The 12,785-nt window shown below is 42.1% G+C and overlaps 1 protein-coding gene across 11 annotated transcripts in view; it reads left to right on the top strand.

Annotated features, from left to right (window-relative positions):
- Window positions 1-459: 459 nt before the first annotated feature.
- Window positions 460-12,785, top strand: part of DTNA (dystrobrevin alpha) — a 201,531-nt gene continuing 189,205 nt past the window's right edge. For 6 of the 11 annotated variants that reach the window (XR_009558021.1, XR_009558022.1, XM_060277852.1 and 3 more), the window contains exon 1: window positions 461-587. Coding sequence is in view for 9 of the 11 variants with exons in the window: in XM_060277852.1 (XP_060133835.1) it covers window positions 466-587 (122 nt within the window). In the remaining 2 variants the exon portion in view is untranslated. Of the gene's footprint in view, window positions 588-12,785 lie in introns of all 11 variants that reach the window. The other 5 variants (XM_060277857.1, XM_060277858.1, XM_060277856.1 and 2 more) reach the window with 4 other exon arrangements.

The raw sequence follows: 12,785 nt of genomic DNA, 5'->3' as shown, positions 1-12,785 counted from the left end.
CCTCGGCTTTTGCAATACGTCATCCTTTTGCTCAGCCGCCCTCCCCCCGCCCGCCCGCTCCCTTCTGCCGCCCAGTTCCTCTTCCTCCTCCCACCGCAGCGCTAGGATGCTTTTTGGGCAAAGTGAATGGAACCCCCCGCGAAACTCAGGGCAAAGGGCTAGGTGAGGGCAGCGGCTTCACGGAGGCTTCACTTCCTCGCTGGGCATGCGCACAGGCTTGGCACATGCTCATTCCGGCCGCACGAGAGGCTCTGGGCATGTGCAGAAGCGAAATGGGTACATTCTGAAGCAGGGCAGTTTTAGCTATGACACCTGCAGCATGTGCCAGGAGCTGCAGCAGCAGCAGCAACAGCAGCAGCAGACTGTGCGCGGTGCATCTTTCTCTCTCCAGAGCGGTAAGCGGCAGCAGCAAGCAGTTCCGTCTCTGTGCGCCCCTCCTGCTTTGCGCTGGGTTTCAGTGGGTGCATGGTGACCTTACAGAGTGTGCATTACCTCACAGGTAAATATCAGCTGATCCTCTGTGACAGCAGCAACAGCAAGAGCAGCAGGAGCAGGAGAAGCGAGCAACCCACAGAGCTTTTCTGGAGGTAGCAATTCATTCATTCCTTCACTCATCTGGTCCCTTATCTTATCCCTCCTCCTCGCCCCGCTTTTTATCCCTTTACTCCATTCACCAGTCAAAGGCTTTGCTAAGGATGCTGGAGTCTCCATTATGGATGGCTCTTATGCACCGCAAAGAGTGGGTAACGGGGGGGGGGGAGAGAGATGAATATTTCTCGTCAAAAATCAGCAGCAAGCTTGGCAATGCACTGCAGTGTCGGTTCAAATGGCTTAGGAGGAATAACTTGGGGAGTGGGCAAGGGAGGGTGAGTCAGCCTGTTGCCAATTTGGAGATGCCGAGCTTTATCTCCTGGAGTGTGTGTGTGTGTGTGTGTGTGTGAGAGAGAGAGAGAGAGAGAGAGAGAGAGAGAGAGAGAGAGAGAGAGAGAGAGAGAGAGAGAGAGAGAGAGAGAAGCTGAGAACTAGCTGCATTAGATGCCTGGTTGTTGATTCCTCTTTCTGATGTTGTATGAGAGAGCTAAGAGAGAGTTTGTCCTCTGCCAGAGAAAAATAGTGGGGTCAAACCCTATAGGGGTAAATGAAAAAGGAGAGATTGGAGTGTTGATAATTTGGGATGAGAAGGTCTGGCTACGCTTTTTGACAACATCAGGGGACCTTGTGGGCATCATGCATTTCATTCCAAGGCTTGCCAGTGAGGAACTCAGGCAGTTTATATGTAGAGGCCTATGATGACATCATCTCTTTGACTTTTGCTACACTTCAGTCTTTTGGAGGCTGGCTCTTTTCTTATTATTTGCCAGCCTATAGGAACAGTTCAGACGGTATTCCCGACGAAGGTTTTATACCTACGGTGTTATCCATTTTATGAGTGTGATACAATTATATTGCACTCCAGCTCAGATTTATATAAACCCAGTGTGTGCAGTCATGAGCCTGTGAATTGTAACATTGTGATTGTATTGTTTTTGGCTATCGTACCTGTGGCAGTATTTACTAGCTCTGTGACCTGATTTTAACACAAATTATTCAATAGTGGTGATGTGATGGGAAGTCCCAGTTTCCCTTATATAAAATAACCCGTGTAAAGAACGGTTTATCTTTGACAATGCTTTATTTCTATTTATGTCTTTTGCTCACTTGCCTGCGCATTCACAAACTTCAGCCTCTTATAATGGATATTTGAGCTACTGCATGGTGGGTTTCCCCCCAGAAACAGTACACTTTCTCCCCCAGTACTAGTTTAATATGCTTCAAAAATATGGTTAAAGGCACTATGATCTGATGCACTTCATAAATATGTATAGGAACAGAACCAGTTAACTAGTGTTTATGGCATTTTATGCACTGCTTAAAGAGCCTTGTGGGAATAAATGTCACCAGATAAATTCCAAACCCCTTCGGTGGCCAAGAAAGTTTTGCAAGATTTGTGAAAATAATACTGGAGGTTGATGTGATATTGATAGGAAATCCAACTTCCTGGCTCAGAGCTTTAAAAAGCATTAGTCTTTCTTTATCATTGCATTTTTATTGTACTTGACAGCCCTCAAAATAATTTTACAATCCCTTTTTAAAAAATATATACAGGTATGCACAACTCTAAAGGCATATGCAGTACAAGCCTATCTATGTTTACTCAGAAGTAAGTCCCACAGTACTTAGTAAAGCTTATTGCCTAGTAAGTATGTTTAGAACTGCAGCCCTGAGCTTTTAACCCTTTCATTTTTCAGCTATCTGACATTAGGTATTGTAAATTTAAACCAAATTCTGGACATATCACATTATTTACAGTAATAGACAAACCCAGCAGAGGTATCAATTACACTTGTGAAACATAGCATGCTGCTTTTTAGTGTAACAGGGATAGAAATATGCAAATAATTTTGGAACAGTACATATTTTAGCTTGTTGCAGAAAATAGAGTTTCGGGTGTTTCAGAGGCTCTCTGTGTAATCCTAAACATGTCCACTCAGATGTAAATTCCATTGAGTCCCTGGCAAGTGTGTTTTGGATTACAGTCTTAGCACATGTAACAGGAACTAAACTCCATTAAACTCAGTGGGACTTAATTATCATTTTACTTCTGAATAAACATGTATAGGAATGCACAGTAAGTTTATTTTTTTTTGTTTTAAGAGCTTTCAAAGACAAGATCATACTTCGTTATATACCTACAAAATTTTATGCTGCACAAATTAGTTATACAGTACTCAATGATCAAAGGTGACTTCAACTAAAAATCACTGTTTTGCAAAGTTTTTGCTTCAGACGTCCATTGATTGGTTCAAACTCTTTTTGCCACAGGTATTTATGACATTCCCACAACGAATTGTGCCATATTGACTTAAGTATACAGTATTCATATTAGAGCTCAGAAAGCCAACCTTTTGACTCAGCAACATAACATTGTTTAGCCTCTTTCAAATTTATTTGGTGGTTATGTGCATTACAGTTTAAAAATATGCACAATTATGTACAATCTAACAACAATTCCACCTATCAATATCTCTTATGACGGTGGAAGCCCACTGCAAATTCCCAACATGTAGTCAGTATTCGTAGTAAATGCTCTAAAAACCTTGTGAGTTCATTACATTTAAATACAATTTCTTTATTGTTCTGTTTTGTGGCTCATATTTATTAATAAGTTGTAAATGAATCCATCGCTGCTTATGTATAGAAGAATGTAAGGGGGGGAAATGAATGGAAAATAGCATCTAGTCAAACAAGTGTAATGTTGACTAAAGTCTTGTTTGTGAGTAGGATGACTAGGTGCAATTCAGGACAGTTTGTATTCAAGAGGTAGTTGCAGCAAGAACAGTTAACATGGCATGGCAAGCTTTAATTCCTGAATCTCCAAGATTGTTTTACAGGTACAGGAACTATACATCTTGTTACCTTTGTTGTACTTGCGTACTACCGTGTTTCTCATATTATAAGACACGTCTTATATTTATTTTTTCCTCAAAAAAACACACTATGGCTTATTTTCAAGGGGTGTCTTATTTTTTTCCTCCTCCTCCTGCCGCGGCCGGCATTGCTGCTGCGCCTATCACTATGTCTTATTTTCGGGGTATGGCTTATATTCCTTGAATGCTTAAAAATCCTGCTGTGGCTTATTTTATGGGTATGTCTTAAAATATGAGAAACAGGGTATTTACCTTTTTGAAGTACCTATTTCTTGCAACTGTTTACAAATGAACACATGGTACATAGGCACCTTGTTAAATCTGACTTATTTTATAAACTGCGTCTGGTCTTAGTTGTGACTTACTGTCTAAAGATCCTTCCAAATGTTGGGTTTTTCACCAAGTATCGTAAAAGCCCAGGAACTTGAACAGGAAGTATCTCAAAGGATATATCTATACTCTAGTTTTAAATGTCATTATTCATCCTTCTCCTTAAATCTTGAAAATCTATTGTTAGGACAAGATTTGGGTGGGGATTTGACAGAGATTTTTTGGCACCTTCATTAAATTACAGTTTGCAGGATTTTTTTGAGGAAAGCTTTATAGTTAAATGGGAGTACTAGTGATACGTTGGAGATATAGAGATGCTTACAGAATATGGTTATTTTAGCGTACAGATTTGGAACCATTACAGAAGCCAGTGGTTTTTTTTTGCTAACTTCTCAGTGTGATGGCCAGATTCTCATAGCCCATTTGTCATAGCAGAGATCAGTAGGAGGGTCGCCAGCATCCCTGTATGGCTTGTGATTTATTAGGTCTGTTGATTTAATGCACCTGTCTCAAAGTGCCCAGAGCTTGAGATGTCCAATGATGGGAAAAGTTGCACCTGTTGAGTTGTGTTGTGATAGGCATCTATTAAAGGCAGAGAACCAAAATGGTGGCAACCTTACGTTGTCCTGTTTGTCCATCAGATGTTACTTTCATGAGTAGGTATTTTGTAGATATTACTTTGGGTGTGGAAACTACAAAATAAATCCATAATAAAACAGTTGAATAAATCAGTTAAAAGCGAGGCAACAGTCAAAGCACATTTCCAGTATTGTGGACATTTACAATTGTTCTGAATTCTGTATTGAAACAGAGGCTTAATAGAGCACTTAAATAATGTACTGTATAAGAAATATGTTTTTTACCCTACTTCAGTAATTAAAATTAGGATGATTTATTCATCACTTATGCTAGTGTACTTCAAGCACATTTAACAGGGCTTCAGCAAAGTATATAATCAACAGCATGATTCTAGGCATGTCTACGCAGAAGTAAGTTCCACAGAGTTCTATGCACCTTACTTCTAAGCTAGCAGTGCTATTTTTCTAGAAAAAGAGGTGCCAAAACACACCATGAATGCGTCCCTTGTTCTCTTAAAATGGCAATGGTGCCCACCTGAGACATGCCAGAACTGAGTTCCGGCGAGTTCCGGTTGGAAAAAAAGGCCTGCTTCTAGGTAAGTAGGTATAGGATTGTAGCCTTACTGACCTTCATAAGGGGTCTGTTGTTAGTATTATTAATTTTTACCCTGACTTTCTTCAGGTGTATTCACAATACTAAAATCAACAAAATCACATAACTACAGCTACAACCCAAAGTTAATAACACAAAAAAACAGACTGAAACGAAAAAGTAGAAGCAAAACAGTTACTGACAGTTCTGAGAATATTCTATTAAATGACTCCAACATTCAAAATAATGAACACAGTTTTTATTATTACCAATTTCAATAACATTTCACATGTTGCTGGACCAGTGGCCCTTCTTTCTGGGACCCTGGCTTAATCTGAAGTGACACATTCCCGAGAGACAGCTATGGGCTTGTCACTCAGTCAACAGGAAGCTGTATTCAGTCCTGCAATTTTGTGTGTGTGTGATACCTATGTTTTCAAAGACACAATTTATTGTCTTCCCTCTTTGTATTTATAGGAGTACATTCACTACATCTCATGTGTGCAAATCTGTATTTAAAGATTTGTGTAAGTTTGTGGTGTTTGCTCTTCTGTGGAGCAAGAAAGGAAATTAGAGGCTGATTTTCATAAGGTAGAGGTCTTCACAAAGACCAATAAGCCCGCCATATCTGCACCTTTAAAATGCCTCATATTTGAAAGCTGTGCCGTTTATCTTCTGCTTTGTTTCTTCTTGTGAATGAGCAAACTTACTACTTTGGAGCTGGCTTTTCTGGAACAGCCTTCTTGTTTCAGCTGATTAAACTCTGCGCTCGTAATTTTGTGGTGTAAGCAAAGCTTGCACACTCTTTATTAACAACCGGCTGTTTTAACTCCACTGCCAAGCATAGCATGGTAAATCCTAATAACTATGTTTGGAATGCCTGCACTTTTTATTAATTATGTAGGTTCCCACCCACTCAGCATAACTGCAAAGTATATGCATTTGTGGGATTTTGCATAGCAATTACTTGTGACATGAGACTTAACCAGTCATTACAGCAGGCTCAGGACTAACTGTGCAGGGTGCAGCATGAGGGCCATGGCTTTATCCGTTAGCAGAGAATCATGGCCCTGAGTCACCAGTTCCATGACTGGAGTCTTCTCAGCATATTACTGGTGTGTGTTTGAGGTTTGATTCAGGATCTTTGTATCTAAGTGGATCAATTACACCTGTCACAATCCCAGAGAATCCACACCATTATTAATCAGTGAGAATTTTGGTGATGGAAACTAATGAAATGGGGCAATATGCACAAACAACAGATAGCCACTGAGAAGACTAGTGGGTGAAGGGTATATTGCTAATCTTACCATATATCTAAGCTCCAAATATAAACACCCATCAGAAACCTCAGCTACTGAACTCCAGCAATTGGTGCTGCAAGCACAAGGAACCCTACACAGGTAAGCAAGGGAGGAAAAGACCACCATGGTTGAGGAGCCCCTGTTCAGAGCATTACTCCTGCCAATCCTAATCCCAACCCTTTACATATCTTCCATTCCTTCTTGCTGTGAAACATCAAAGCTGTGTGTTGGCGAAACAACCCAGACTCAATAGGTTGAAGCAGTATTTCCCACACAGAGGCAGAATAGACCATAATGCTGTGTAGCATAGAATCATAGAGTTGGAAGGGACCCTTAGGATCAACTAGTCCAACCTCCTGCAATTGTCCCATCGAACCTGTAACCTTGGCATTATCAGCACCATGCTCTAACCCAGGCATCCCCAAACCTTGGCCCTCCAGATGTTTTGGACTACAATTCCCATCTTCCCCCACCACTGGTCCTGTTAGCTAAGGATCATGGGAGTTGTAGGCCAAAACATCTGGAGGGCCGCAGTTTGGGGATGCCTGGCCTTATTCATTCTAAAACAGTTTCCTGTGTTTCTAAAGTCACCTTTGTGGATGAACACCCAACACTTCACTCCAGCAGTTCGTACTGTTGGACAAACACTCATGAATAAGGTACGTTTTTTCTTGCAGAATTAGAGCCAGGGCAAGGTACAGGTCACACAACTCACAAAGGGTCGCACAGGGTACAGGTCCTCTATATATTTTTGCCAAAAGTTGAGCTTTGCCTTTAGAAAATTCATTATGGTGTAAACCATGGGGCTGATAGTAGGCATGTCTGCCTTCACCTTGTGCATCACGTTCTCTCTAACTTGTTGTATGGAGTAGTTACCGCAAGCAGAGGCTGATATGTGGATAACAGGGCTGCCACAGCTTTTATTGCCCCTGTTCCTTTGTCTTAATGAGCAACCCAAGGCAAAGGAATGATGCCCATGAACATTTTCCTGGCATGGAGATAATTGAAGGGAAAATGTGTCCCAACTACATTTGTGTGTCGGGTAGTTAAAGGTCCAGTGCAAGGATGGAGTACCTGTGGCCCTCCGGATATTGATGGACTACAGCTCCCATGATCTCCAACCATTGGCCACACTGGGTGAGAGTGATGGGAGTTGGAGTCCAACTACCTGTGAAGGACCACCGGTTCCTCATCTCTGGCATAGCAGCGGAAGCAGGACACGTGGTAGCAGCCTTAGTGGAAAATACTTCTTCAGAGCATTCAGTTGGACTGTGTGACTGATTTGTTCTAACCCTCTGCTTCCATGTTCCTGTCCTGAGGACAACAGGTTGTCTTAGGAGGTGCAGAACAGGCTGTGTGGCTCGGTCTTCCAATAGAAGGGAGTGCTGCACTCCAGTATCTTCCACTTGAGGCGTTTGACTCCCTCTGCCCAATGGTGGGGCTGGCCCTTAGATCATTCCTCAGTCATTCAGAAGTAAGGGATATTATCACACTGCCATCTGTGAACATCAACATCCAAATGGCAGCCATAGTTGTGGAGACTGAACTACATTTTTCTGCTGGCAGGTCTCTCCCTCAAGCCCTCTAGCTAGCACCAAGTCTGATATTGAACTTCCTTTCTGCCTCTCTGATGAATAAATCCCGTGTCACAGTTTGAGCATTGGTTGACTTCTGGAGGAATCTGAGCAAGGAATAATCCACTTGTTTGTCTTCTTTTCTTCAGATAACTATTTAAACATAACCCAAGAGTTGACAGAAGACCTTTACCCCCCACCCCAAAATAATAATAAACATTGACCAAATGTTTATTATTTTTACATAGCTGCCACTCCTTATTAGTAGGTGAGTGTATAATTTTACTGTCAGTCCAGTGAAGCCCACTCCTAGAGTATCGCCTAAGGCTATCTAAGTACCAGTGTGGAACTGAAAGATAATCTCAGAGCATGCAGGATGATGATGAAGTTGGGAGCTGGAGGGAAATCCGTAGCAAGATTTGGGGATTTTTATTTTTATTTTTTGCTTGGTATTGCCTTGGGCCTAGAGTTCTTCTCTTACAAGGTTTGAAAACAAATCTGAAGTGAACAAATAGATTGAATCTCTTGATGCCAACAAATTTTGGCTTAGTTTTATGTAAAATAGTAACAGCAATTAAAATGTGATGTGACAGCAGTTTCTAGGAAATGATTTTTAACTGAGGAGTTGCATAATGGGGTGCTGCTGACATGATGAGAATTAACCTATGGAAGAAAACATTTTAGCATTTAACGTTTTAGTAAGAAAACATTACTCGGGGATTTAAAACGTCTACAGGCAAATCTGATCCTTACCGTACAACTCTAGGGCATATAAGTCCATATTCATCTGAGTGTAAGCAGCATTCCCACAGAGCTGTGGATGAATTACAGTAGGTGTTTTCATATGCACTGTTAAACCAGAGGTCAGGGGTGCTGGAAGAGCAACAGCAGGGATCATTCTATTGACAGTCAGCTAACCAAGGGGCGGGATGCCTAGCAATCTGTCAGATCAGCATGAGCCTTGTTGAGGTAACTCTGAGCTCAGATTGACAGTGCTGGTATGAAGGAGTTTTCGCTGTATGTATGGCTGTAATTCTACCTGATCTCGCTACAAAGCCTGAACTAAGAAAGAAGAAAACATTTTTGTATATTTCTCCTCATATAGTTTGCTCAGTAAATTATCAGTTTCTTTTCTCTCAAGACACTGAGTTCTTTAAGTGAGTCTGCTAACCAGGGAAGGTATGACAAGAGATACCAGGCAACAATAAGAGGAATCACAAAGGATGCCTCTCTTATTAACACTGGTGCGGAATCGACACCAAGGAGATACATGTAACACCACTTTGGGCCCACACAGCAATACCTCACAGTCATGGAGAGGCAGCTGCACTTGCCTTAACTGTCAAGTTAAAAGTTGCCATGGCTGAAGACTGCCAGATTATCACTCACATCTTCTAACGTGAAAGACCTGTGGGGAAAATACGCTTTGCATGTGGTTAGAGACAATCGTATTTATTTCCACTTCATATGTTCTGGTTCTGAACCATGGTTCAAATCAAGCTCTGCATACCTGTCTCTCATCAGCATGTTGACTAGACTATATCCTAACATGAAGAAATTTAGGAATTTTAAAATTTGAATTGTTCACTGCAATGAAAAAATATTAAGGGGACAGATGAATAAATTATCATTGCTGGAGCAACAGAATTATCTAAAAAGCCAGAAACTCACCAACAGCAAATATATCTTCCCTTAGAGTTATGCGGGGTTTTTTCTTCCCTATTCTGATGCTCAAGAGAATGATGTTAATGTAACTGGTGGAATACCAAAGTAAAAAACTTTTAGTCCTATCAAGCTGTAACAAGGCAGAAGTGACAGGCATCATTTGAGACCTATCCTGTGGAAAAGATCACTCTGTCTCACCTTACACCAGGGGCGGGGAACATTTTTGGCCCAGCAGTGCAGATCTCCCCACCTCATGGGCTAAATCTGGGAAGTAGGCACATTCCCCACATATTGCAACTGCTGAGCACCCTTTTCACCCAAATATGACACTACCATTCCCCAGCTAGCATCCTCAGTTAGTCATAAGGTTTTGTTTTACAGTACTTGTTTCTAATGCTTGCTTTGTCAGGTAAATATTTTCCATTGTGGACCCTGAAAAGAAGTATGTCTTCTCATAGACTGATGTACATTTCTCTGTCTTTCTTTTCCCTTTGATATATTCCTTGTGTGTGTGTCAGTGTAAGATCATGTGATGCAGAACAAGATGGTGAGATGGATATTGGCTGCCTGTCAAAGTCCATCATGTTTTGGCAGTTACGCTTCAGTAAAAAGGCTCAACCAACTTGTTCCTGGGCAGATTGCCATCCAAACAGAAGGACATAAATGGAGACAGCCAACAGGCCACATATGCATGTCATATTAGGCATGTACGTCTGCATATTAATAATTCTAGAGAGCTTTCATTTAAAGTAAAGAAGGGCTGTGCTCTGAACTGAGAGATTGACCTTTTAAAAAATAAGATCCAAGCTAGGTTTTGAATTATGAATATGCACTGCCATGAAATGGATGCTATTCTTCTTGGGTTTTGTTATGCACATCTGGGGTAGTAAAAAGTATAAGGAAGCTTTGCATCCCATTAACTCTTGATGCAACAGCGAGACATCAATTTGAAAAAATGCCATTCATTTAAAAATATGTTCTGTGTCTTACCATCGTTAAATTTTTGAGGCTGATCAAAAACCTTGAATCCCATTACTCATGCCATGTGATCAGACACCTGATTTTCAATTAACTGCAGAATGAACGATTGCAGAAAGTTGTACAAAAATGGGATGCCATTTCTCCATAAAGCTGTAAAGGCTGCTTCTATATTCTTTCCCCCCATACGTCCTGCAGCTGGAATGCCTGTTTGTCAGCCATCAGCAACGTACCAAGGTTCCAAGGCATAAAAAGGTAAAAGGTAAAGGACCCCTGGTTAAGTCCAGCCAAAGGCGATTATGGGGTTGCGTTGCTTATCTCGCTTCCAGGCTGAGGGAGCCGGCGTTTGTCCACAGCTTTCCGAGTCATGTGGCCAGCATGACTAAATCATTTCTGGCACAACAGAACACTATGACAGAAACCAGAGCGCACAGAAATGCCATTTACCTCCCCCGCCCCGCTGCGGTACCTGTTTATCTACTTGTACTGGTGTGCTTTTGAACTGCTGGTTTGGCAGGAGCTGAGACAGAGCAACAGGAGCTCACCCCATCACAGGGATTCAAATTGCTGACCTCCCGATCAGCAAGCCCAAGAGGCTCAGTGGTTTAGACCACAGCGCCACCTGCGTCCAAGGCATACAGTATATTTGAAGCTCTAAATACCTTTTTATTTAAGCCAGTTTGGAAGAGGTAGTTGGAGCAGCAAGCGTTGGTAATTTCATATTTACAGTGAGGGGGGAAAGTATTTGATCCCATGCTAAATTTGCCAATTTGCCCTCTGACGAAGAAATGACCAGTCCATAATTTTAATGGTAGGTTTATTGTAGCTGTGAGAGACAGAATAACAGGAAGAACAACATGTTTGGCTTAGTGTTCAGATGATGATCACATAAAAGGTAAAGGTAAAGGACCCCTAACAGTTAAGTTCAGTTGCAAATGACTCTGGGGTTACGGCGCTTGTCTCACTTTACTGGTTGAGGGAGCTGACGTTTGCCCGCAGACAGTTTTTCCGTGTCATGTGGCCAGCATGACTAAGCCGCTTCTGGTAAAACCAGAGCAGCGCACGGAAACGCCATTTACCTTCCTGCCAGAGCAGTACCTATTTATCTACTTGTGCTTTGATGTGCTGCCAACTGCTAGGTTGGCAGAAGTTGGGACTGAGCAACGGGAGCTCACCCCGTCGCTAGGATTCAAACTGCCAACCTTCCGATCGGCAAGCCCTAGGCTCTGTGGTTTAGACCACAGCGCCACCCGCATCCCATACGGGCGTCAGTACGATTACCAGCCTTTAATTTAGATGGCTATGAAGACCAGCAATGCCACCCTGAGATCCAGTAGGTGCAGGGCCGTCTCAAGCCAGTTGGGCGCCATGGCACGGAGATCGCTCCAGCGCCCCCACCCTGCTGGGCGGGCGCAGCACGGCTTCCGCACGGCTTCCGCACTGCGGCCCGGCGCCCTGGCGCCCCGCGCCACCGAGACTACCCCTAGAGCTGGGCCTGAGTAGGTGTTTGTCGAACCATGAAGGAAAGTCTTCATTTCAATGGGCTTCTGTGCAGTTTCCACCTCTTGACTTCCCAAATAAAACTCTTGCTATTATAAATATAGTTATTCTTATAATATTTTTTAAATTGTCCATTACCATTTGGGTGGTAAGCAGAAGAAATTAAAACCATAAAATATGCAATGCAACAGCATGAACATAAAATCAGAGAAAACCAAGCCCCCAACCAGACAGCCTATCCAGAGATACATAGTAGTCAGTGGTATAGAATATCACTAAGAGGTCAAAGAAGATTAACACATTGAACTCCCCCATCCCACTCTCAGCAAATGTGACAAAGGCAGTTTTCTTTCCAAGTACTGGTCTGAAGCCCAGTTGAAATGGATTTTGAAAATCAGTGACAGCCGAGATAGCCTGGTGTTGACTAGTGACCATCTACTCAAATGCACAGAGGAGGAAGATGTTAGCATCCATCTGACCTACAGCTGTTTACTTCTGGATACAGCTTAGACTTCATCAGTAACCATCTAATTACTGTCCCTTTTAAGGATTTTAGTGCCACTCCTTTTTCAAGAAGGAATTGGTTTTGTAAAGATGTAGCCAGGAACCGCTGAGGCTGTTGCGCACAGAATTTGCATCAATTAGTTCTAAATACAAAAATATTATTGCAAATATCACTCTCTGTTTCGGCATACTGCTACATGTTTGAAACAGTTGTAAAGAGTGTTCTAATTTCTGCTGTGCTGTGAACATCGTGTTATGATTGCTGTTTGCATTTGCATTTAAACAAATTTGAT

This window comes from Zootoca vivipara, chromosome 8 (genome assembly GCF_963506605.1).
Source record: "Zootoca vivipara chromosome 8, rZooViv1.1, whole genome shotgun sequence".
Taxonomy (NCBI): domain Eukaryota; kingdom Metazoa; phylum Chordata; class Lepidosauria; order Squamata; family Lacertidae; genus Zootoca; species Zootoca vivipara.
This window is presented reverse-complemented; position numbering and strand designations above follow the sequence as displayed.